Below are 26,767 nucleotides of genomic sequence, written 5' to 3'. Positions count from 1 at the left end.
TTCTTGTAAAGTCTAGTCACACAGGGCAGATGTCCGAGCAGGGATTAACGGGGTCAACAGGCCCGAGCCAGGTCCCGAGAATGAGCACAACAGTCCAAATGTTCAAAGACATCATCACCTGCTTGTGGTGCCTTTTTTTTTTTCCTTTTCTAGTAAGAAGAATTTCCCCGCCCTGGTTTGGAGGATTTTTTGTTTTAAATCGCTTTTCGGGGCTTGGTTAGGAATCTGGGCAGCTAGAATTTCACGCTGAGGTTTCTGACAGAGTTGATTTGGGAGATGAAAAGCGGCTCTCACATCAAGAACGGCCCGGGCCTGGTTTTGCTCTGTTGCCGAAACCGTTGTTATTTAGAAATCATGACTGTGTTAATGTGAAACCAGGGCACATCAACTGCTCTTGTTTTCAGAGGAAAAAAAAAAACCAAAACGGTTTTTTCTCGGTTATCTGTTTTTGTGCTCGGGCACGGAGGCCGAATTATCAGACCCGACACGTGCCGAGAGCCCTGGCGTCCCTGGTTCGGCCCGACACGATGCTCACGAGCAGAGGTTTTTTGCAAAGACACGCTCGCCCCGACTGCCCTCCGTCCAAACTTCCCCCTCTGCGCCCCTCATTTATTTTCAGCAGCTGCAGTTTTCAGACATTCTGGGGCTAGTTCCTGCTTTTATGTAACCACTTCTGCTAACTCCTTAATTGTTTTTTTTCCGATTTTCTGAGGTGTTGTCTTAAACGTGACAAAGTACCTCCATCTGCCTCTGCGCTCCTGAGCACACTCACTGCCTGGTTTCGAGCCTTTCCGTGGCTCCAGGCACTGCACGCGCGAGGGAAGAGCTAGACTGGGGCGTGCTTCACAGAGGGGAGCACAAATTACTAAAAGAAATAAAGGGTGGGGATATAAAGCCAACCAGGATGATATCCGGCCGCCACTTGCTTTGTATTCCTAGACGTCCGCCCTGGGAAGGGAACCTGGGTGGAGGGGAGGCTGTGACTGCCTACAACGGAAAGCAGACCCCCGTGGGGGGCTGGACGCCACTGCTGTGCCCCCGACAGTGACTCCCCAGCACTCTGAGGAGTCTCCGTTGCCGAGGGGAGGAGCCCAAGGGTGAAGACAGGACACAGTAGGGCTTATTTCAAACCGCAGCAGTTTCAGCAGCTACCCCAGCGGTGCACCGAAACCACACACAGGACGGCCCTGAGCAAAAACAATATGAGCCCGATGGTTTACCGCGGTGTGCGCTGTTAAAAAAAAACTCGGTGGCCGGCCCCACCCTGGTAGAAATGTCTTTAATTCACCTACTTCTGAACTTTCCAAGGCCGCGCGTGCCCCCGGCACCCAGGATCTGCGAGGCTGCGCTGGCCTCTCCCTCCTCACTTCCCAGGAAGCCCTCCGCCCGGAGGGTCCCCACGGCCCCGAACGAAATCCACACCCTTCCCAACCTAAAATGTCACACGGAGAGAAGGCAGAGTCTCTTGCTGGAAATATTTTACTTAGGAGGAGAGTAAGAGGTCTAGGGTGATTTGGGGTCTCAATAAAGCTGGATAGTAAAAAATACCAGAAATGCCCATGAGCCTGAGTGGGCGTTTTCATCCCAGCCAGGCACTTGCTGGGTTCTGTTTATAAAAAGTCAGGGCTGTACTTGGAAAACGCAGTTCTGTACATGAGAGATAAATACAAAAACAACAAAACAAAATACGAAAATTAAAAACAAAGGCTTGTGGTCAGGACAGGTGCCCCACCTCAGCTATTACCCTATGCAACACAGGACGTTCCCACAACTGCCATCTGTCCCAACACAGGACGAAACACACAACTGTCACTGGTCCTACACAACACGGGGCACCCACACAACTGTCACTGGTCCTGCATAGCATAGGACTGCCACACAACTGTCACTGGTCCTGCACAGCATAGGACTGCCACACAATTGTCACTCGTCCTGCACAGCACAGAGACTCACAATTGTCACTGGTCCTACACAGCACGGAGACCTACACAATTGTCACTGGTCCTACACGGCTCAGAGACCCACACAGCTATCATTAATCCTACACAGTACAGGACACCCACACAATTGCCAGGCTTCTGAGAGTCGCACCACACGGGAGAGCTGTGGCCGGCGAGGGGACACTCCTTGCCACCTGGCTCCTCCCTGCCCACCCCCAACCCCAGCCAAAAAGCTTAATAAGGAGAGAGAAAGCAAGTTGTCCAGGCACAACCTTTCACATCCACAATCACTTGGGAACTTTTTACTGAGAATGATCACTTTTCACCAACACACATGGGTGTGCGTGTGCCTCTGTTGGGACAGGGCGGGTGGGGGACGAGGAGAGCTACTTCCCACAGCATGACCCCCGGGCCGCCGAGCACGAGCGCCTTGCCAGCAAGGAGCCTGCAGACGCCAGCCCTGCTGGCTCTCGCTGATGCACAAGAGAAGGCAAACCCGGCAGATCAAAGCCATGCCAAGCAGCACAGCCCCAGCAGATAAAATCTGAGGTCCCCACCATCACAGTGTTGAGATTTTCCACTAAAAATATTTACCGAATTTTAAGAAAAATCTGCTTAATGCATTGAAGGGAACAGGATGAGGTTTGGTTCTGAACTGTTGAGAAAAGCTGAACAAATATTTACTATTATCCACCAGGCATCCCCATAACGGATGCATTTCTCATCCTTTGTGAGGTGCCTGGGGTGGCAAAGGTGGTGGGAATGGCAGGTGGGTGGCGTTCCTGCTGGATGAGGGGCCATCGCACCGTCAGAAGTAAAGGAGAGAAGGGGGGAGAGATGCCCCACTTTGGGGGTCCTCAAAAGACAAATATCCTGTGGAGTGAGAAGTACAATTTTCAAGAGGTTTCCTCAAAAGGCTCCTAACCCACTCGTAGGAAACCTGACGGGCTACTTGAATTCTGTAGCAAAAACGGGGAGGTGGGGGGACGTGACTTATATGAATTCACAAATCACAAGTCAGTTTCAGAACAAAAATAATATAGACTGACAGGTCTCACAGTTCTGCTTTTTGAAAAATCAGACTTGTTCTTTGATTTGCGCCCTCAACACACTCAGCTGGAGCAGCCCTTGTGCCAATCTGCCCCGACCTGTCCCCTCCGAGGGGCATGGGGTGCCTTGAGGAGGAGCTGTAGGAGATGCTCCTACAGCTGGGTGGGGGAAGCCCTGGGGCCGTGGTGGCCCAGCCTTTGTCCCTCCCTACAGAGGAGAGCCAGCGCTGCCAGACGCCACCCTTGCAGGGGCAGAGGCACTGTGCCCACATCTAACAAAATCCCCAGGGTGCCGTGTGGCGGGTCTGGAAGCCAGTTAGGAGGCAGGTGTGCACTGGAGCGGAGGGAAGCAGAGCCCCTAGGAGCTCCCTCCTGCTGTGGGGGCAGCAGGAAAGGAGTAGAGAGACGGGAACTCCACCAACTCACTCTCTTTACGGCCAGTTTCCAACCCCCACCCAGATACATACACGTGCTATTTTTCCATTGACCATTAATGGTGGAAGGAGAGGGGCTGACTCACTGCTTTAAATGTGAGAAATGGAGAGACTAGGAACCACATTCATCCCATCAGAAAAGCAAGGGCCACACAGAGAAAATCCTTCTGGGCCCTCTCACCTTGCTGCAGGTGGAACTGAGGGGCTGGGGGAGGCCCGGTGGTGGGTACGAGAGGCCCTCACAGTGGCCAGGAAGGAGCTAGGGTCAGGGTGGCAGCTCCTGTCCATTCACACCCACGCTCAGATGCAAGACAGGGGAGTCCAGGCTCTCTGGGCCTGCACCCCACCACAAGGCCCTGCTGCCCCTCTGGACCCCCGCTGGCTGAGTCCTGACTCCCCTGCCCCAGGGCCCCAAGCCTGGGCATTTGCACCCCACTGAACAACAGGTGACAACAGCGTCCTTCAACTCACACTCAATCCGCCACGCGATTCTGGGTGCAAGAGGGTGGGCGTGTGCTAAGGTAGGCAAATGCTTCTATTTTCAAACTCAGCCGACTTTGCAGAACAGAAATTTACTCCAAAGAACTATTCATCTCCAGGCATTTTACATGTTAAGAGGCCGAGAGGAAAACAGTATTTCTCTCTCTGCTGGGAGCTGGGTCTCGCAGGCTTTTGAGCAAGTGTTGGCAGGGGTCACGCCCAGCCCTGGCGCAGGGGTCACACCCAGCCCTGGCACAGCCGCTCCGGCTGGCCCTGGGGCAGCACGTGGGAGAGGAGGGCGCCACCAGCCTGGGTGCCCAGGCTTCCTGGCTGGGCGGCAAGTGCCACGATGTTCCAGGCTTCTTGAGCTGGTGGTGAGCTGCTTTTGTCCCATTCTAGAATCTTACATGTACCCACCGAATTATCTATCTGAAATCATCGTGGGAACGGAATTAAAGTAGTTAAGTTCAAGGCTGAGGTGCTAACCGCACGGCTCAACTGGAGAAGCCATTTTAAGAGTGGATCCTGTTCAATAAACAAGGGGTCAGGACCCACACTGGCTAGGGATGGCCACCCAGCTTTCACACCCTCCTGGCATCTCAGAGCCAAGCGCGCACACGGGCTGGTGCCTGGTGGAACCCGGGGCGTCCTCCGTGAGTCCCAAGCGCGGCTCCCTCGGACAGTCAAGGTGACAGCCAACTGAGCGAGCTAGCCGGAGGGTGGGTGGCAACCAGAAAGTCGCCCATAAGATAGAACCCCAGTCAGCCACAGTGCGGAGTCCACACACAGGTGTGGGAGGAGACTCGTGTTCTAGGGGAGAAACGATTTTCTTTCTTTCTTTTTTCATTTGAATCAAACAGGATGCTGGTTAAACGAGTTTTGTAGGAAGAATTATGGGAAGGGGAAGAGGGGCAAAAAGACATTATAAGTGTGCGTGTGGCTTTATCCAAAAGGTGAAAAGGTCATTAGCAGTAATAAAAGGATAATTAAACTGGGGAGAGGTTAAAGGTGACTGGCTGGTTAGCGGTGAAGGCGCGCTAGCTGGTGTCACCCGGGTGCTGCAGGAACCGCAACGCGGGGCTGCATTTGCAGGAAGTGGCAAGGGTGGGGCTCGGGGTGCAGGATTCCGCTATCTGTCGCCGCAGGCGCGAGGCCCAATCACTGACACCCACACAGCCATTTCCTGCACTTAAAAAAAAAATCTGTTTCTCCCTTTGCAAATCAACAACTTTTACCTAGAAACTCTTCGGCGGTGAGTTCTGACTGATCTCGATCTCCGGTCCGTTGCAGGGAGCACACCTCTGTTTACCTGGGGGAGGTGTGCCTACGCTAACTCTAACCGACAGGTTTCAGCGGCTGCCCCAGGGGTCTGTTTTGCATCTGCCTGGAAGAAACCAATTCTCTCTACCCCAAACAGACACCTGCTGGTTATTTCCTACCTTGCCAGACCTTTCTAGAAAAGACCTCCAGGCACAGAGAAGTCAGGGCCAGCGCCAAAACTCTGTGCACGTGCCCCTCACCCGCAGGGGGCGATTCTTGAAAGAGTTCCCAAGGGTACACTTTGTGGCTGGCGTCAGAGCAGATGGCCAGCCGATGACTGCTCCCGTCATCGGCCGATGACACCAGAACTCTTTCCCCGAGAACCTTGGAGAAGCTCCCAGCTGGCAGGATCCCCATCGTGACTGCACAGACTGACACTTATATATGCGTGTTTATCACATGCTGATTAAACCTTCATCAAGCTTTGAAAAACAAATAAAAAACAAAACAGCTCAGACAGAATGTGAAAACTGCAGCCTCTGGTGCACAAGAGACATCCCCCCAAAACCAGGAGTAACTCACTTGGTCCCACACGAGTGACGACAGCTGAGCTTTGCCAGAGGACCCTGGCGCCCTCTTTGAAGTTCAACTACCCACGCTCTTTTCTCAGCTGTAAAGATTTCTGCTAAACTGCAATCTCATGGGGGAAAAGGATCCCTTGATAACTCACTGTAACAGTGCACGACCACCTCAGGCCCAGGCCGTCTTTCCCTGGGAAAGGAGCCAGGGTGGAGGACCCCATGCCCTGGTCCCCGTCCCCCGGGGCTGGGTGCGGGGTGCACTCGTCATGCAATCACTGTGCAAGGCACTTCACCTGCGGGACCAGCTGGTGGGCCAGAGTCCGTCCCACGTTCAGGCAGGGACACTGAGGCTCAGGGAGGTTAAGACACTTGCCCAGCGCCCCTCAGGGAGATGGTCGTGGGCAGGAACAGGAAACCAGCCTGATCGAGGAGGCTCCTCAGAGTCTAGCAGGACAGGTAGCCCAGAAGCCGGAGGGAAATGGCAGCAGATTCACCTGTCCTGCCTCACATGTTGGAGCCAACTCCAGGCGCAGAGACCCAGCAGGGTCCTAGAAACCTCTGGGTCCCCCGCAGACAAGCCCGGGCTGGGGAGGTGGCACATCAGGGCCACTTCACAGGCAGGGTGGCGAACAATACAGAAGAGCCCATTCCTTCTCTTGTTTCTGGAATGCAGGTCTGACGTTGTATATGCGGCTTATGAAAAAAACCATTCCCACTGGACAAGCAACCTCCACGGGATCATGGCTCAACCGCCAGGGCCCCGGGGCCCTGGAAGCAGGGTACCCACCTCATCTCCTCCCCGCTCAGCCACTGGAACCAATGCTCCCCCACGAGTCAGGACGGCCCTTGGGAGCAACCACATGGCATTCTCAGGTACGGACGGCCACTGCCACATGCTGGGCGCGTGGCATCTCCAAGCCGGAAAAGGCTGGGTCAGCAAGAAGCACAGAAAAGCAAATTGTCTTCCCTCACATTCAAACCGCTGGACCTCATTTTCTTACAGAAATGATAACAAGGACACTTGGACGGCCTCTTGGTTGCTTCCCATCTTCAGCAGCCAAGAATACAAGAGCCATGCCTCAAGCTTTACAAATGTTTGAGCGGGACCTCCTCCAACACTCATCTGCCGACGTGTCTTGCTAACAACCAGATAACCACAGGGCTGCTCCAGTTTAAGCGGCGTGGCTGGGGAGAAAAGGGCAGTGCGCACATCTGGGCCCCAATTCCCTTCATCAGGGAAGCAGCGTGGGGAGGACACCCTCCTTTGCATCCCTCAAAAAGCCAAATGCTTCCCCCTCAAATCCGCCTTGTTAAATGTCAACTGCTGGGTCAGGTGACCTTCGTAGGTGCATCGGCACGGCCAGCAGTTTCCAGGTTGTTAGAGGTTAGTATGAAATTACAGCAGAAACACCACTGGAAGGGCTCCAACGGCAACCGCCACACAGCATGTACCTACCACCCAGCAGCGTGTACAGCGCAGGGTTTTCCTGTTCAGCCATTGCTTCTAGGCAAGAGAATCAGATGAGAGACAGTGAGGCCTCTATGTGGGTACATCCTAGCTGCTCACAGATTAAACACTGCACACCGGTTGACTGTTTTCCAGAGCACCCAAACCCACAGCTTGATTCTCATTACAGCTGTCTACGGGGGTGGGAGGGCTGGGACAGGCGGTGGTCACTGGGTCCAGGGACGGCCCTGCTGCCACCCTGCTGTGTGACCTGGGGCACCCATGTGACCTCTCGCACTTCCCTTTCCAATTCCAGTTAAGAGGGCATTGTGGTGCCTATCTTGTCTGGCTTTTGGGTCTTGCCAGAATCTGGCGAGGTGACAGTCATGCACATGCAGATCATGATGTGAAGGGGGTATTCAGGGCACCTGGTGCCTTGCTGGCCATGGCAGAGCAAGGGTGCGGCAGCCCAGAGCCATGCGCAAAGGCAGCCTGAGACCCCCAGGACACAGGCCCAAACATCCTCAAACATAGACAGCTCTCTGAAAAACCGAGCCCTGAAGCCAGCTCCAAGGTCAGCCGAGCCTCCGGCAGACTCCGCTTTCTAAGTCCACAGCATTAGCCCAGGGAAGGTGGGGAGGCTCACAGAGGGAGCTACAGGGGAGGTGACGACCGAGGGTGAGTTCAAAAGCACCCAGCACTGGTTCAGGAAAGGGGAGGAGGCCAAGTGAGTGTTTCCACGAAACCCAGAGAAGGAAGTTCTGCCCCGGCCAGTGAGGTGAAAGGCTCCTCCTCGAGGACCAACAGATGCCGCGCTGCTCGGCGTGTGCACGCGTTCACGTGTGTGGCACGCATGCAGGTACTTGCTAGCACCATGTGAGAGCACGTGCATGTGTGTAGCGTGTGACCACAGGGCCCAATGCTGTTCCATCAGGAGACTGCCAAGGGTCTCCAAGGGCCACCACCTCCGTCTACAGTACAAGTGGCCTCTCGCAGACACAAGGGAATTCCTTTGTTGTCTCTGCTTTCCTCCCCCGTTTTATGGTAAATCCCTTTGATGTGCAGAAGTGATCTTATGCATCTGTTTCTGCTCACAGTTCACAGAAAATCTGCTATAAATTCGCCCAGGCGATTGGTCATGCTTTCTCCCATGAGTTATCCACAGGGAGGCCAAACTCCACTGCGGGTGGAGTCCCCGTCCACCCGAGAAAGCCCTGGCCAGCCCAGGTGACAGGAGGGGAGAGGCAGCGTTTTTAAATAGCTTCCCCGCTGTCCCTGCTGAAGGCTGGCCAGACTTGAACTGATGACCACTGGTCACTCACCAGGTCGGGGGTCTGCACGGACGACAGGCCGCCCAGCAGAGCCCCTGGGGCAGACTGAGCCAGAGCACCGCCCACCCTCCCTCCCACAGAAAGGGCGGCAAGAGGATGCTGTGGAAGAGAAGGCACAACTGAGGAAGCACGTGTTCTCCCACAGTCTAGGGACAACGCAGGTGACTACCTGGAGACCAGAGCAAACGATGAAGTGGGGTAAATAGTCTGGGGAAGTGCAGTGAATCCCTCTGCCAATAGCTTTCTGCTTGAGTCTGGTAACCTCGCCTGTCAGCCTATCGCCATCACTCCTCTGGGGGATACGCCGGGCTCTCTCCCGAGAGAAACCACCACAGCTGGGAGAGGGAGGGGCTGCAGGAAACCCCTTGTGCAGAGCCACCTGCCTCCTCTCACGTCAAACGTGGCCCAGGAAGACCCCCACCTCCACCCCAAGTCCTTAACCAGCTTGGAGGCGCTGGATAAAGGGGGTGGCCACTGCCACTGCTGTCCCCACCCCTGGGCCCTCCCTGAGTCAATGCCTACACACTGGGCCAGGGGCCATGCTGCAGCTCCCTTGGCTGGGCAGCGAGGAGGGCTGAGCCCCTGGCTTTCCGGGAACCACCCTGGAGCCCCGCGTAGAGTCCAGGGCCAAGGGGCCCCCAGGGTGGGTGAGGATGGGGGTTGGGGGCTCTCCCAGGCACACAGTGCCTGGACCCAGGTGATGGGGCAGAGGGGAGACCCTCCTGCTCCGAGTGCAGACCACGCAGCACCTGCTCTTCTCCCAGCCGGTGCGGGAGGGGCCCTCAGTCCCCCTGCCGGCCTGCGACGGTGGGCGGGCGGCTGTGAGAGAAGAAAGGGTACTGACCGCTGGGCGGTTTGGGCCGCGGAGGAGCAGGTTTCTTCGGCGGCAGAGCGGGAGTATCCTGTTTACTTTTAAAGGGGTCATCTGAGAATCCTGCCCCTCCAAAGGAGGAGGTGAAAGGGCCAGAAGTTGGGGGCTGTAAGAGAGGACACGAAAGAGAGGCAGAAATAATTGTTAACACGGAGGCAGTGGATGTCCACCGAGCCCTCCAGGCTACGCAGCGAGGCCCCTACTTGGACCCAGGGTCTCTCACAAGCCCCCTGCCTTCCTCCACCCTCAACAGCCGGGGCCCTCTGGCCTGTGAGGGGCAGCCGGCAAGCACACAGAGCGGGCGAGAGCAGCCCGGTACCTCTATGGGCTTATGTACAGGACAGGTGTTCCCTGCCACCCACATGGGGACATCGGATCTTTCCGGACCCCAGAGTCCCCTGGGCTTCCTGCTCATGCTTCAGAAGTGCGCCCCACCCTCTCCCTCTTCAGTCAGCTCCAGGCGTGGGGTTGGAACTGCACCAAACCATCTCTGTGCCCCCGGGCTGCCCATTCAGCGACTCAGGTCAGAGCCCACTTCCACCCATGGGCACAGCCACAGCTGCCTCCACTGGGCTCTGTCACCTCTGGCCTGGACCCTCCACCAGCCTCTTCCACCCCTGGTCCCACCCAACCCCACATTTACCATCTCAAACCCAAATTAGACCATATCACATCAGCAACAGACAGATACCTGGATAGGTGGGGGGTGGGCAGGCAGATGGGTGGGGAGAGAGGACAGGTGGACAGGGACTGAGGGAGATGGGTAGGCAGGTAGCCTCTAAGCGCTCTTCTAGGCACACAGGGCCTTCCTCATGGCCCTTTGCTGCCCAATTTTCTGGCCTCATCCCTGCAGTTGCCCCAGTCCCCTCTTGGCAATTCCCTGGTGCCTGGAGCCCCCTGTGCCCCATCCCTAGGCCCCCGTACACACAGAGTCTCTCATGGGGGCTCAACCCATCCCGTCCACCTCGAGCCCCTCCTCTCCCTCAGAGCCTGGCTGGACCCCACTGCCATCCCCAGAGCTCTCCCTGACACCCTTGCTACTAACTGCTTGCTCAGCTGTCCTAGTAGGAACAGACAGGACACGTGTCACCACGCCACAGTAACAGGTACCCAGGCCCTTCCTGCCTAACTGGGTGGCCTGAAGGGCACGTGCTGGTGATGGGGCGCACACCTGCCAGCTGAGCCTGCAGCGGGCAGGGACTTGTCTACACGTGCACCCCACCTGGAGCAGCAGCGCAGCAAACCCCCACTGACCACCAGGTAAGCGCAGATGTACCAGCTGCATCCCAAAGGGAGATCACAGCCTACAGGGGTAGGGGACCACTTCTACGAACACAGAAAATAACCAGGAAAAGCAGAGCAAGGAGATTCACAGCTACCAGACACGCAAGTGGGACAGGTGGACCCGGGGGTGAAAACGCTAACATGTTCCTCCAAAAGCAAGGGAAAGGAAACATGCAGTGGGCAGGGCCAGCTGCGCGCAGCAGGGATGGTGGGGCCACGAGGAGGCGCGCTTGCACTTCTCTCCCCAGTGGGGAGGGCCAAGGGCCAGAAAACAAAGCAGGAATACAACAGCACACTCGTGGGACCTTCTTAGGTAATCTGGAGAAGCAGGGAGAAGGGCTGACGCCAGTCACGCTCCTTTCCCTCTAGGATCATGGGCACAGGGATGGGGATGGGGCTGCGGCCACCGCTGCCCCTGGTGCCCAGTAACAGCCACTAGTCTCAGGTGGGAGAGGCGGCCAGCCCATAGGGAGGGGGAGGGGCTGCTGCACAGTCGGCCAAGCCCACTGGGCGCCCGGATTCCTCCCCCAACCCTCTGGGGCCGCCAGGATAGGAGATACTGGCTCTGTGACCTTCTCACCCATATCTTTCCAACGCCTTGGGACAGAGCCCTACTGTCACCACTTCCATTTTGTATGCAGGGAAACTGAGGCATGGAGAGGAGGTGCAGCCTGCTAGTTACACAGCACCTCACTGGGGCAGTCAGGGCAAGACCCTGCACCATCTGCCTTCTAGGCCAGAGCTCCTAGGACCTGCCTTCGCCAGCTGTCGGCTCGCCCTCCACCGTAGGTCTGGGGATTGTCCTCATGCCCAGGAGGGAGACATGCGTAGATACAGGCAAGAGTCAGAGCAGGGCAGCAGGCCCAGGGGAAGATGGGGTCCAGTGGGGAAGGCTCATTTCCCTGCCAAGACTGCCTGGGCCTGCCAGGACACTCTGAGCAAAAAGGACTGCTGGGGCTGTGACCAAGCAGGGAGGAACCTCCATGCATGGCTGCTGCTCCCCTTTCCCAGGCTCTGTGACACTTATCCTTTAAGGGACAAACGTCAGGGAGTCTGCAAAACCTGTCACTCAAGTTTCCAGAACGTCTGCTGCAGAGCATGGGGGCCAGGGTGGGATTTGGAGGCCCAACTCCGTGTCTCAGTTTTTTCATCTATGAGATGACAGTAATGACAGGCCCCGGCTCATAGGGCGGTGGCAGGAAGGCAAAAGGTAACGCGTAAATCGCTCCAGCTGGCGCCGAGACAGCATCCGCACAGAGACGGCATGATTATTAGTTTGCCAAGGATGTACTAGAATTCTCCTGGATGCCCGCAAGAATCTGCAAACACCCATCAGCCACCGACGCTTGATTTTTGCTGCCTCCCATCACCCAGAGCCGTTCCTAGAAGGAGGCAGCACAGGAGAAAAGGTGCAGTGTTGACCTCAGCTTAGCTTTAAAATAGGTGAGTTAAGGTCTTGTTTGGGAAAGAAGACCGAGTGGGGGCTTAAAGAGATGGAGAGGGAGGGAACACTGGCGCCACTGCTTCTGCTGTCCGCAGGACACACACTGGGTCTAGGGCTCGCTCCACTCACACCATGACCTGAGACAGGCAGGCAGGAAGCAAACCAAACTTCTCATCAGAGTGGTGATGTGACAGGCCCCCAAGGTCCCTGCAGGGACCCCAGTTCTTGTCTTGGATGCTGGGTGCGCACCAGCTCTGGGGAAGGGGCACAGAGGGATACCCAGAGCCCTCCAGACATGCCATCCCCTCCCATAGAGTTGCGAGGCACATGGGGCCCTCGTCCACCCAGCCCATGCACTGCACCCTGGAGTGTGAGCTGCAGTGATCCTCCTGGCTGGCTGGGGACACCACCAGCCAAGCCCACTCTCCGCCCCCTCTTCTGTCTAAAGCCAGTGCACCCGTGGGCCCGCTCCAAGGTGAAAGGGTTCCAGCCGTAAACGCCTGTTCACCCATAGCAGGGAATTATATCACTTGTAACACAAAAAGCAGGCATTATTTCCGAATTCTAGTTTTCATGACTTCAAGTTTCCCAAGAAGCCTCCTTTGGGACCTGACTGGTTCCTATTCAGGCTGTGGCTTCAGGGAAAGTTGCTATTTTTAGAAGGGTTTCAGTAAAGCCAGTAGGGGCTCTCTGGCTGGGCTAGAGTGAAGTGTGCTAAAAAAAAAAAAAAAAAGCTACTATATGAAAAGCAGCTCTAAGAGGTTCACAGTTTAAAGAATTGGTTTAAAGCAAACGACTCCCAATTTAAAAAATAAACAAATAAAAACAGCCCTAAATAGGAATGCAGGGTTGGAAAACAACTGAAAATGGACTGACAACCAGTCAAGTATTTCATAGGTGCTTTTTTTCAGGATGGGAGGGGTGAAATAATTAAGTTGGAGTCTTGTTTTTGTTCTCAGATGCTTTCTGAAATCTGTTTTGGGGAATGTGTTCTTAAAGCAAGGTAATGTAGGCTTGATCCTGTCTAGAAAAATATCCTCGGGTATGGGGGGACCTCAACGAAGAGTGTAAGTCCAAAGAACCTCCCAAAGGAATCTACTGGAGTCAGCCGGCTGGCTGACACTTTGCTTCAGCACTGCCAAGCAGAGGGAGGTCACTCCAATTTCGGGTGAAGGTAGGAGAGGGCAGGGCGCCAGCATGCATCGCCAGTGTGCGTTGCCTCCTCACCCCACTCAGGTGGAGAAAAGATAGCGGTGTAAAAACACACAACAAAACCAAGAAGTCAAAAAAAAAAACAACCAAAAAAAAAAAAAAAACCAAAACACCTTCTTGCCACTTTACTTTCATTTCCTTCAGCATTTTATTTATACACATGATGTTATTCTTGAAAAACAGAAAGGGAACCAAAAGGGACAAACAGAGACCTGCAAGGTTAGAGCCCTGTATTCAGCTGGGCCAGTGGCATGAGATCAGGAGCTGACGGGATTGTGAAAACAAAACAGTGGGGGACAGGAGACAAACTTTCCACAGCCCCATCCAGCTCCGTCCTGCCAGTGCCGCGAGCAGGAAGGGGCATTGGCTCTGAAGTCACAAGTGCACGTGTATGCAGCCTGATGGGGGACACGAGAAAACAAGGAGATGGAAAGCAGAGTCAGAAAAAGGAAAATGCAACTTTAGAACAGGCAGAAAGAGGGAAGGGCCAGGCTTGGAACTGCCGGCTCTGGGGAGTCTCTGCAGCCACGGGAAACACAGGCACTGCCTGGAGGAGGGAGAGCAGCTGTTCCCTCCACCAGGGGCCCCGCCAGCGGGCCACCCCACTGTCACCCTCTGAGGCCATGCAGCCTCGAGTCAGATGCTTCTTGGAACAGAGGGTCTTGTTCATGCCCTCATCCTTGTCCTGGCTAGGGCCACTGCTAGCTCTCACTCCACTTGTGACAGCTAGAAGAGACCACACAAACCCTTCCCTGGGGATTGCTGCCACCGTGTGGCAGAAGTTTCCTGATTTCAGGAGCTGGTTTCCCGCCACCCAAGCAGGGACAGAAGCTGTGGGCACACAGCTCCACTCAAGGAGTCTGGGTAACAGCCACTAAGTGACAGGCAAACGTGAGGGCAACTCTCAGGCCTTGGTGCCTTCCGGCCGATCCCAGACGATGTCACAGTTTCCCTCCAGGCACTGGAAGGAGAGAGGCAGCAACCCCAGCACCTCTGGGCTCCCTCCAGTGGCAGCCAAGGCAAACAGATGCTCTGCCTCCGGCCAGAAGCCAGATTTGCTTCCTCGACAGTTGATGTTCATGTGCTTCTCTGAAAACCTAAACAGAATCTCCAATGTTTCTTGGAAGCACCACAATCACACTTCACTAACCATAGCGCACAGCACACAGCACTCAACGGCCAGACAGTTGTGCACCCGCCAGGCTGAGTGAATGAGGAGGAAGAGGGCAGGACCCCCCGAGGAGTCAGCACGCGGGGTGGGCGGTGCAGCAGGCATGGGGCTCCCCGCTGCAGGCCCGCTCCCACACACTCTGGGGTTCCCTCCCCAGCCCTCTCACCACCACCTGGCTCGTGAGCCTTCCCCAGCTGGGGCACAAGACTGGGGACAGGAACTATATCTGCACATGGCTGCCCCCCTCCAGTGCCCATGGCACCTGAGCTGGAGCAGGTGGCTGGGAAAGATGGGTGAAATGAACAAAGGACGCAGGGCTTGGTGGCCCCATGGCCACAGGCTGTGTGGCATGTGGCTCTTTACCTGTGAGGGACCCCACCCTCAGCCGCCGAGAAGGAGTGGAGCAAACACAGGGGCTGGGGCCGAGGTCTGAGGCCAAGACGCGCACACCTAACACTGCCTCCCTTAACTCTTGTCAAAGAGACATGTTCACAGTCAAAACCAAGGGAGGCTAAAGGATAGAACCAAGAACAGCAGACCCTCAGCCCTTTTTCTCTCACCAAAACCAACATTTTCAACAGGTTTCAACATGCTTCTTAGCAGTTCCTTCTGGAATTTACCTCGAAGTCATGGGCTTCCACTGTTACTTCTTGACTTGTCCATTTTGGATGTTATCGACCGACTGACTTTTCTAGCCACACCCGCAAGCCCCTCTCAGCAGAGCTCCGACACCATCCGTGGGGCTGGGTCTCTGGTCAGTGCGTATAACTATGGCCCTGCAGGTGCCGTCCGGCCCATCCAAGGGTGACCGCTGTCCTTCCTGAACAGCTCACTTTTCACCTGCATGTTTACTCGCTGAGCGTATCCCTTGTTTTCCATGCCCTTCTCAGGTTCTGTCCATGGGCAGCTCCAGACACCTCCCGCCTTCCGGGCTGTGGCCCTAGGTTCCGGCCTCAGCGGACCCCACACCAGGCCTCGCCCTCTGTGCCCCACGCCTTCTCGAATTTGTTCAGCCACAGAGACCACGTCATCACCTGTGGCCTGGTGGCCCTCACACAGCAGTGGCAGCAGGGGGACCGTACGGTGCTTGTGCCTTGGCGGGGGGCACAGGGCTCTGGCAGATCCATAAGGAGGAAGGGACAGGGGTCCAGTACAGCCACGGGCACTTTCTAGACCCTGTCTGCTGACCCACGACCTCACAGGGGGATGCATTTCAGAGTCCGACAGGTGCCGAGGAAATACATACGTGGCATTAAACAATCACGCCTGGCAGCCCATAACAAGACCACGACAAGAGGCACAAGGACACTGGCAGAGGCATGGGGGCTCTGTGGGGGGCGCTTTACCTTGGACATCTGGCTGAAGTCGGCAAAGCCCTCAGCACTATTGAAGGACCCACTTCCAAAGGGATCTAAGGTTCCAAAGGGACCTGCAAGCAACACCAACAGAGGAGAGTTACAGGGCGTTCGCAGAACACACCGCCTGGGGTCAAGGGAAAGTGTCACCTCTCAGGACATCCATGGAGGTCATGGTTGTTCGCCAAGGTCGGGAATCTGGGTGCAGGCCCTCAACAAAGCCCCCTGCCCCCACCCACTCTGACTTGCGGTCGGTGCCGCTCAGCCAGACAGTTTGTGGCCACAACAGCTGGCTCAGGGAGAGCCAGAGGGACTCTGTGCTGCAAGCCAGCAATGTTCACAGTCACCAAAGGAGTGACAGGGACCCTGAAGAAGCAGAGCCTACTGTCCACTGGATCAGGAGGGGAGGTTGAGAGGGAGGCGACCCGCCACCCACAGGATTTATGCAGGGAGGTCATCTGCAGGGGGAGCTTTCTCCTTTGGTGGGTGGGGCGATCTGCCAGGAGTAACCCACGAGCTCATCTGTGAAATTGAGCTCTGTAACTAAAGCGCAAGATGCTCGGTGAGACGGCAGTACCAAGTGGGGCCCGTTCCCAAAAGCAAGGGGGAGTCCGCAAACACTCCCCTCCCTTAAAGGCTCAAGAGCTCACCTAAGAGCTTTATACTGTGAGCGAAGTTTCCCTCAAACACAGCGGCCACAGCACAGGCCTTAGTAGAACCCTGGATTCTTTCAGGAAGAAAAATCCAAAGGTATAAACTGAAGATTCATTAGGAGGAATGAGCAAACAGTAACTAACACACTGGTGTTTGTACCGACTTAATCCCTACTGCTGCCACGCTTCCTCTCCAGAATGATGCCAGCTTTTGCTTGGGAAGACGAGTAGCCAGTGGGGACTGGCTCTGGCTGCATGGCCTCAGGTGAGATCTGGGTGCCGCTTCCTAATAACATCAACACTGAGAACACACCAGCTTTGGACGTGAGTGGGCCCTCCCCTCCCACTGCCTGAGGGAGAGTGAGAAAGGAAATAAGCCATCAAGCTCACCTGATCCTTTTGAGGAGACACTGGAGGATGAGAAAGGGTCACTGGATTCAAAGGGGTCAAGCTGAGTGAAAGGAGAAAGGAGAGAGTGAAAAGCAGTTTCTTTGTCTACCATCCACTCATTCAACCACAAACTTGACATTTACACACACCGTATGTGCCACCCAGGCATGGTGGGGAGGATGAGACGATTTAAACGAGAGCAAAATCCCAACAGACCAACCCCTTCTGCAGGTAACACCTATCAACATTCTGGATACCCAACTCCAAAAAAGCAACCACCTGAAGACTCAGGAAGTGAACCAAAGTGGGAGGACTTTGGGAGAGAATAGAAAGTTGGCAGAAAAACCGGTACAAGGTTGAGCTTTCCATTTTGACAGCTGTAGTCTGAGAGTATTGGGAGGTTACAACTCCAGTAGAGAACTCACTGTCTTTCTGGACTGAAGCTCAGAGGAGGAAGCCCCAGGTCAACCACAGGCATGAGAAAGGGATGTGGGATCTGGAAAGGAGAGGCATGGGAGCCCCAAATTCCACGACACGCTCTGCCCAAGTCTCAGGCCGACCCCTGCACTGTGTGTGGGTGGGCTCCCTCAGAGCAGCCTACAGCTAGGTGACAGAGAGAGGGAGTTCACAGTGCGAGTCTCACTAAGTCGGCTTTCTGCTGAAACAAAACCATCCACACTCTCTGGAGGAATGCAGTAGAACCCAGTCTCCACAACAGAGCACTCACAGCACACAGAATACATTTCTAAGTTATTCAACACACAGTGAACCAGAAAACTGTGCTTCTCAAGGGAAAAGACAACCAATGGAGTCAATCTCAAGATGACCCACACACTGGGAATTCTCAGATGAGGATGACTTTAAAGCAGCAGTAACTGTGCTTAAAGAGATAAAGGCAAACACACTTAAGATGAATGAAAAGACAATGATTATCACTAGAGAAAAAAAGGGAACTTATAATAAAAGACACAGTCTGCCCTGACCTGGGTTCATGGACTGCTGGCTGTGACGCCCCGCTTCACGGGATGAGCCTCCCTCCACAGGGACCAGCAAAAACGGTCACCTCGCTCTCCAGTAAAGAGGCTCAGCCTGCAAGCCAGCTCCTGGAGAACTGCCCAGCCTCGCACAGCCCCACTCATCAGGCTTAGCGAGCACAGTCCAAGTGATGGGGGCCCTGGCCCGGTCCACAGAGCTGGGGACAGGAAGGGCTGCCTTCACCCATGCAGGGGGCGCACATGGGTAGCACAGGGAAGACGGCCTTCCTGGGGTCACTCACCTTTGAAGGTAAGGAAGGGTTTTTCGTGAATGGGTCTGAGGTAAATGGGTCATTCTTTGTCTGTTTCTTAAAGAAGTCGTCGGGGGCAGAGCTACGGAATGGGTCGCTTTCTTTGAAAGGATCCCCTCCGAAAGGATCTAGAAGGTGTTTTGGAAAGAGAAGGAAAAAAAACCCATGAAGAAACATTATGTTTAGTGAAAGAACCCAAATATAAAAGAACACCCAATTGACTGGTGCCATTTACATAAAATTCTAGAAAAGGTAAAAATAGTGACAGAAAGCAGGCCAGCGGTTGCCAGAGACCTGGGGGTAGGGGGGAGCACCAGGGGACTTTTCGAGATAATGGAAATGTTCTCTCACATATCTGTCAAAACTCATCCAATTATACGCTCAAAATTGGTGAGTTCTGTTGTGTATAAATTATACCTTTCAATCACACTGATTTTAAAAATAATATAAACAAACAATGTGGGTAAATCCACAAAGAAAGAAAGCAAAGTGGTGGCTGCCAGGGGCTGGGGAGGGGTAAGGGGGAGACTGCCCATGGAGACGGGTCTCCTTTTGGGGTGAGGAAAACGTTCTGGAGCCAGACAGAGCTGCTGGCTACACAACACTGAATGGGCTAAAGGCCACTGAAATGTGCACTTTAAAATGGTTAACTTGTGTTATGTGAAGTTTGTTAATTGTGTTGTGTGAATTTCACCTCCATAAAAAGAAAAATAGAAGGGGAAAAACAGATAGACAGCATGACCCCAACACCATACCCAGAGGGCGGCCATTCCCCTCGAGTTCTGGGTGCGGGCCTGGGGACGGGATGAGGGGGGAGCCATCACCATCAGGACGGAACAGGTGCTAGGCTTCTGCACAGTGCGATGGCTGTCCCTCCCAGCCTCCTCCACCCTGCCCCTGGTGCGCGTGAGCACAAGTGCCAGTGCCTGCAGGGGGCACACAGGACCCCTGATGCTGCCACAGGTGACGCGGGTGGGCACAGGTGACTGAGGAGGGCTGGTGGAGGCTCCTTCAGAAACTGATCTGGCAGGGGAGGCTGGAAGGTGTTTTTCCATTTCCCTCAACCTGAACTAGGCATGGAAATATTCTGAGAGCTAGTCCACGAAACTTTTCTTTTAACAAAGGCCTTTTTTCTTTCTTCTTCTTCTTCTTCTTTTTTTTTTTTTTTTTTTACCTGTTGAAGCTGTCTGTTGTTCAGCAAAGGGATCACTCTGGAACGGGTCACCTGGATTGGAAGAGAGAGGAGCGTTCGGCTCTGTGGTAGAAATGACCCTAGCAGAGCAAAGACGGACAGCAGGGGTGGCCACTGGCCGAGGTGGTTTCTCACAGCAAGGACGGCCGAGGTGGAAGGAAGAGTGCTGCTGGCCGCTCGGCATGGCCGAGGGACAAGTGGGGGCCGTGGGACAAGCCAGCACTCACCCTCTCCCCTCCATGTGTCACGGCCCCAGCCCTCACCCCATCCCGCGACCCTGGGACCACCTCCCTGGGCCACACGGCAGCCCTGGAGCGAGGCTGAGCTCCCATCTAAATCTGCACTCTGGGTGGGAGCTGCTCGGCTGTCTCTCAAATCTAAGGGGCTTCCACTCCACGTCTAACACTGGGAAGTGCTCCCGCTGCCTGCTCCCTTCCTCAGCATTTTTCTCAGAAACTTACAGATAGCCTTCCTGGAAACACTGTTCTGCTCTGCAACAAATGGAGAGACTTAGGAAATCTTGTTTGTAGAATCCTGTTCAGGTACTCTTGGCTTGTGTGTGGCTCTGGGTGAACTCACCACGTAAGACTTCAGATACTTGTGTGGGCATCTGCTGTTTACTGGGTGGTTTCACAATCATTACTACATCTGATTATCTTATCAGTCCTGCAAGGCGGATGGGAACTGGGCACGCAGAGTCTCCAGGCCAACCAAGCAAGCCGCCCTTGAACGTGGGCGTCTCTCAGTGAGCTTGGAGCTCTCCCCCAACCCCCAGATCTTTAGTTAACCAGGTGAGGTGAAAATCTCAAGAGGCCCACTACACTCAAAGAATTCTTTCCCTCTCCCACTTCAGAGGGTGGGATCTCCTAACTGTTCTAGTCACCGGGCAATCCTAAAGGGCACAAAACAAACAGGCTTGTGATGAGAAAGTAAGTGGGTGCCAGACGAGATACCTTTGAAGGGATCGGCTCCTTTAAATGGGTCAGATTTGAAGGGGTCTTCTGCCTGGAAAGGATCCGGATGCAATTCCTGGGCGTTGTTGCTAAATAACAAGGCTTTATTTTTGAAAGGATCGTCCTATAATTTTGTGAAGAGACATGACAGGGATTTAATTATTTCATATTTAAAGCAAAGTACAGAATTCTATACCTAATGCATATATTTCTCTTTTAAGTGATGTGACCTAAAAGAGAATGATTGTTTAAAAAAAAAATCACTGAAAGATGGACTTCAGTTAATAATAATGTGTCAACACTGGGTTCACTAGTTGTGGCAAATGTACTGCATGAGGTGTTAATAATGGGGAAGCTAGCTGTGGGGCAGATGGGAACTCTCTGTACTATCTTTGCAACTTTTCTGTAAGTCTTCTAAAATGAGAAAGTTTATTTAAAAATCATTGAGTGGGAGCAATCGAGCGTCCACTGCTGGATGAATGAATAAACAAAATGTGGCTTGCACATACAATGGAATACTACTCAGCCTTAAAAAGGAAGGGACTTCTGATACATGTTCTGTGGATAAACGTTGAAGACATTATGCTCAGTGAAAGAAGCCGGTCACAAGAAGACAAATGCTGTGTGATGCTACTTATATGAGGTCCCCAGAGCTATCAAATTCAAAGAGACAGAAAGCAGAACAGTGGCTGCCAGGGGCTGGGGGAGGGCGGATGGGGAACCGATGTTTAACGGGTATGAACAAGTTCTGAGCTTAGCTGCACAACATGAATATACTACTTAACACTACTGAACCGTGTACTCAAAAAAAATGGTTCGGATGATAAACGTTATGTGTATTTTACCACAACTAGAAAAAAATTTTTTTAAACCACTGAGTCAGAAAAAAAGTCACATGTTGGAAATGTCAGAAAGAAAATGTAACAAGCCACCCAACAACGGTAGCCAGGGGCCGTTCAAAGGTGTGCCTCCTTCAACCACCTTCTCGGAGAGTATGTACCTATGTGGGCATTTTGAAAAATGCTGTTTCCACATCAAGAAACCTGCTGGCTATTTACATCCTGAGAGGAAATGAGTGCTTATGCAGTTAGAACATAACTACTAGAGCATACACAGCACTTTGCATTTTTTTTAAAGTACTTATTTCTAGAAACAAACAAGCATATTTAAATCAAAAGAAAAAAAAACCTTGCTTTTGAAGAGCAAGTTTTTATAGTGGAAAATGATCTGGGGGGAGTGGGGCACACAATATACACGGGAACAATGCACTTGGGTTAGAAATTCTGAGATATTTTGGTTAATAAGACACACCCTCAGTGAAAACACAGAGGTTTCACTATGATATTAAAAAGCACAACATCCTCACCGAATCTGGCCAATGTGTCAGCATCCATGGAGCTGCGAACTCAGCCACTATTGCAACTGACAAAACCAAATGATTAAAGAGCTGAGGCTTCCGTGAAAGCGTGGATAACGGTCACAGGGCAACGACGTCAAAGGTGCCAAAGGAAGATTCCTAAAGAGGCTCTGACCCCCCTGAGCCAGTTGACTTCGGGAGTAGGACGGGGCTCAGAGGTGCCAGGCTAAGAGGAAGCCGTGGGTTTTGGAAGGACGAACCAACACCCCTGCCCTCTGCTGAATCCAGAACGATGTTCCTTACCTGAGAAAGGGCCTCCAGCCACAGGGCTTCCCGGGGTAGGGAAACTGAGCCAGTTCTCGGGCAAGCACCATGTCTGGCAGCAGTGCACAGACTCAGTAAGGATGCTGCGGCGCTAACTAGCGTGAGATGCATGCACCAGCCAGCATGCAACCAGGTCTGAGACACAGGTCAGCACCACGGAGAAGTCCTAATCTAAGGGAGCGGTGAGGCCGGCGTGGAGAATAAACCGCTCGCTCTGTACCGCAGGGGAAGGAACCTAACTGCTCCAGAAGAACAGAGAGAGATGATGACCTGGATAGAGGGGTGCGTTAAGAAGGACCACCTGGCCTCAGAATGGAAGCTTCTACTTAGTTTTTAATTGGCACTGATGTACAAATCACTTGGTTTGGTTCTGGTTTTTTAAAATGCTTTCAGTCATCACTTGGAAGACTGACAAATTGAACAGTGGACAATGGCAGAGGAGACTGATTCTGGCGACTCTGGTCGTAAGCCCCTGTACTGAAAAGTCAGGTCTGCAACTGTCTGAGGCAGCAACTAGTCCCTCCCCTTCAAAGGAGAAGCCTAAGAAGACCCCAGCAGGATTCATGTGGTTAGGGTAACCACTGGTGGCTCAGATTCCATTTGACAGATAAAGAGCAGATAACTAGACTTCCCCTGGCACAGAGATGCCATAAACTCCACCATCCACTGACCACCTACCAGGGAGAACAGACGCGCCTGCCACCCTGGGAGATGCAGTGCGGGAGACAAGCCCCAGGGCAGAGGGAGACAGCTCGAACAATGAGCTCGGTGACTAGCCTTAAGTTCTGCATCTTTCAGGAAAGAGACATGGTAACTCTGAAAGGGCATCAAGGTGACATTCTGTGACATTCCTTCCCTTTAGATGGGGGCTGAGCAGTGGTGTGTTGGTAAACCAGCTCTCTGAAAAAAGCAGCCCTGATCGCTAGCTCCTGCCAATCCCCATGCTGTAAATACTCCCATATGGCTGACGTCAAGTTACCACAGGTTGAACAACAGCTTACAAAGTTCCTATTTAATAATCGGCTCTGGAGAGTCAATAAAACTGGCTCCAGTGTGCCAGGGGATGGATGCGACAGATAACCCCATCTTTCACAAGCTCTCGGCAAGATGGAATCTGGGATGATTTAGGTCCTCGTCTCTATCAGACAGATTGGCTGAGTGCTGACTTCATGGACAAGAGGCCAGTAGTCTCATCAGCAGAGGAGAGACAAGAATTAAATGTGGCTTTAAGAATCCTGCTCTCTTGGACAAAGTACAACCATGTGAGCCTATCACTAAACTTAGTAACCTCAGTAGACCTGCCCAGACTTAGAAAGTTCTAGATGCACGTCTTGGATTGCAGTGTTCTCAGGAAACTAAAGCCCTCACTTTCCTCCCCCTCAAAGAGAACTAAGAGAGGTCCCTCTCCTCGAAGCGGTCTTGAAATGTCCAGGAGTAAACAAAAAGCCCTCTTCAAAGTGTTTATTAAGAAATGGAAACAAACCAAAAAGTGCTTTAAAAATTGTATTTGTACAACGAGATAAATATAGTTTTTCTTTTAGACACTGGTTGCAAGTTTCTGTGTAACAGATCTGACGTCAACATTTCAAGATGAATTGACTATCATGTAAACGTTGCCCTGCTTATAAAAGGAATAAAGATAAAGGTAAAAAATCTGTTGGGGGAGGGAAAAAAAATCCCTGGCCACGTGCAAACTGCCACTACACTGCCAACTTTTTATCCAAGGAAACCATTCTTATCAAAGCTTGCAAAAGGGTTTGTGAGCGAGCTTTTGCACGGACTAAGGTGGAACGGGGCAAGCCGCAAGCCGTGCGAGGGGACGGGTGGCAGGTGGGAAGAGCAAGAGCAGGGCTATGGGGCTGGAACGCACACACCGAGACCGCCAGACGGCCAAGCGGAAGTTCACACGGTTCGGGAAGGATGAATGGACGGTAAAGCTGATGATGGGCCCTGAGCAGACATGGAATTCGCTTGTTTACAACTCCATGGGAAAAGGAACGTGTGAACAGCAGAGGGAGGCAGTGACGGCCAGAGACAGGAGACAGATGAGAACACCAACAGCGTCTTGTAAGCGATCGGGGGAAGGAGGCATAAGCTTCCCCATAAATTCCTGGGACGGAGGACTTGGCTACTGAGAAAAGAAACATGTCAAGAAATGAGCACAAAGAGCTGAGTCTCACATTAAGAGAGACAGAGAGACTGAATTATTACAGGGAGGGGAAGGAATTCACGCAGCAAACAGAGCCAGGGGCAGAGGGAGGGCTCGGAGGAGGAGCCCTGGAAGAGAGCTGGCAGTGCGGGGCGTGCTATGAAAGGCTTTGGGAGCAGAGCAGGACAAGCCCACTGAGACCCAAGTGTCCTGTCGGCTCCCACGATGGCACAGACACGCTCTCGTCAGGCAGGAGAAATTGGAAATGGCACATGCCAGGGCTCAGGGCTGCGACAGCAGACTCCGGCAGGAACAGAGGACAAAGTAACAGCTGCGGGATGTCAGCAGCCTGAGGGCCTGCAGAAACCTAAAAGGCCCATAGCCTCTCGGGCCTCCACCAGGGCCCCCAGGGTCTTGAGGTTTGAAGCAAAAGTGCAGAAGTTTCGAACGTAAGCAAAATTTCAGGAGGCCAATTCATAGGTGACACAGCAACACCCGGCGGGGTGGGGGCTGGTGTCCTTCTTGATCTTTATCTGTGCAATTGATTTTCAAGGTGCTCCTTGTGAAAACACACACACACACACACACACACACACACACACACACACACACCCCCCACACACTCCTCTGGTCTCCCAATTAGTAGAATGTGGGGTTTCACAACGTGTGAGAGTTGATCCAATTTGGCTTAAGTTTGGGAAGCCCTCCAAATTTGGGTGGTTGGCCCAGGGAGATGGAGGTCTTTCAAAACTGATTTTACAAAGGATTCCGGCCTCTCCTTGGCTTTGTCCCAGATGCCAGGATGGAGAGCAGCCCTGCACACTGGGCTGCAGGGCTGGTGGGGACTCGCAAAGCGGCAGCGAAAACAAGAAACACCCTGCACTTGGATAGACTCAAGATTGGCAAGCGCTGGATCCAGTGGGCGGGGCCTTCTCTGATCACAACGTGGGACCTAATCCCGGGACTGGAATACGTTTATTCGACCTTTACCATGGCTCCAAAGCCGCCCCTCTCTGTCAGGGAGACGCCCTCGCTCAGGTCTGCTAGGTTGGTCAGGCTGGCGCCGTGGGCCCCATCCAGCACCTCGTCGTACTGCTCCAGACTCCTGTGGGCTTCCTGGTGGCTTTCATGCAGCTGGGAAAGCTTGCTTCTTGCCTGTACAACAGAGACATCGCCGGCATCAAGTCGGGTAGGAAAAAGTATTAGGCAAGGCACTTTTTTCTCCTAACATCCAACCCTAGATGATTCACACTGGTAACTGAATTACCCGCCTACTGAGTAGACAATCCCTGTTGCCATGTTTATGAGAAGCCAGACTGCTCATAAACCAAGATGAAAACCTTCTGACTGCCCCAGGCAGCCTTTTTGTATCCCCAGGCCCTGAGGGAGGCAAGTGTTCAAAGAGACATTTGTTGATTCGGACCGAACTGAAATTGGACAAAACCCAGATTCACAATCTATTCCAAGTGATACTCGGCAGTCATTTTCCTTTATGGGATTTTTATTATCCCATCTGCTCCTCCTTGTTCCTGGAGACGGCATGTGAGGCCAGGGGAAGGCAGGCAATCTGTGAAGTCAGACAGACCCCAGTTTTATCTCAGCTGTCTCAAACACACTGCGTGACCTCAAGCTGGCGACCTAACCTGCTTCCTCTTCTCCAAAACAGAGCATTAGAAATGATGGGTAAGATACCTCTCACAGCATCTGGCAGGGTGGGTCCTAATAAGCAGCAGATATCACTTTTAATATCATTATTACTATCGCTAATGTGAACTCATGTCTTGGCTCCTATCTATATTTTATAAACACTAAAGGCTGGGAAGGAAAAGATTAAAGATAATCCTACAGATATTGATTAACAATAAAGCATACTTCACGGTATTAAATCCCTGAGTGGTACATGTTTGTGACCAACTTTTGCCTATAAACTGGCAAAAGGAAAAAAGAGATCAATTCAGTCAAGAAAGGAAGCACAAAGATGCATTTTGATGTTGCCAAGATCAAAATCACCCCCACCCTGTAGCCAGGACATCCAAGGGCCAGCAAGGAGGCCTTTGGCTGTTTCATACAGGGGAGCAGGGAAAGAGCCCTCCCCCTGCTGGCGGGCAGTGGCGGCAGGCCTTGAGGCCTTCACATGGGATGGGGATGGGTGTCTGGACAAGGGCCCATGTGGGGCCATGTTCCTTAGAAGATGGGGCCATCTCGGCATGCTGGCCTTCGAATGGCATGAGGACACAGAGGTGCTGGAACACGTCTGGGACTGTGTCCTTCTTCGCTTGTGTGAGGACCAGGCTGGCAAGAACATTTTCCAAACCCAGAGCTCTGTCCAAATGAGTTAACTTAATGTCCTCACCCAGCCCCTGCCCACTCCCCAAAATGATGTGTACTCGGGGAGAAGTGGGAGGACAGTGAGGCAAAGCCAACACCTCCAGGCCAAAGTCAACATGATTCTGGAACACATGCTGGGGGTTCCAGCACTTAATTCTCAGGCTTTCGAGACGAGAATCTAACGAAAATGAGGTGAGCGAGAGCAGAGGAAACAACCACTGGGACCGCCGGTCGCACATGCCTCCGTGACAGCTCTGCTCACGGCAGCCACGCCACA

The 26,767-nt window shown here is 53.2% G+C and overlaps 1 protein-coding gene across 8 annotated transcripts in view; it reads right to left on the bottom strand.

Annotated features, from left to right (window-relative positions):
• EPS15L1 (epidermal growth factor receptor pathway substrate 15 like 1) overlaps nt 1-26,767 on the bottom strand; it is an 82,914-nt gene that overhangs the window by 11,851 nt on the left and 44,296 nt on the right. For 2 of the 8 annotated variants that reach the window (XM_032465363.1, XM_032465366.1), the window contains exons 16-23: nt 25,153-25,317; nt 20,333-20,456; nt 19,362-19,412; nt 18,179-18,315; nt 16,903-16,963; nt 15,851-15,933; nt 9,367-9,499; nt 7,201-7,248 (exon numbers count right to left, since the gene is read on the bottom strand). In XM_032465363.1, the coding sequence (XP_032321254.1) occupies nt 7,201-7,248; nt 9,367-9,499; nt 15,851-15,933; nt 16,903-16,963; nt 18,179-18,315; nt 19,362-19,412; nt 20,333-20,456; nt 25,153-25,317 (802 nt within the window). Of the gene's footprint in view, nt 1-7,200; nt 7,249-9,366; nt 9,500-13,470; nt 13,732-15,850; nt 15,934-16,902; nt 16,964-18,178; nt 18,316-19,361; nt 19,413-20,332; nt 20,457-25,152; nt 25,318-26,767 lie in introns of those variants that run through there. The other 6 variants (XM_032465365.1, XM_032465368.1, XM_032465367.1 and 3 more) reach the window with 4 other exon arrangements.

Source organism: Camelus ferus, chromosome 22 (genome assembly GCF_009834535.1).
Source record: "Camelus ferus isolate YT-003-E chromosome 22, BCGSAC_Cfer_1.0, whole genome shotgun sequence".
Taxonomy (NCBI): Eukaryota; Metazoa; Chordata; class Mammalia; order Artiodactyla; family Camelidae; genus Camelus; species Camelus ferus.
This window is presented reverse-complemented; position numbering and strand designations above follow the sequence as displayed.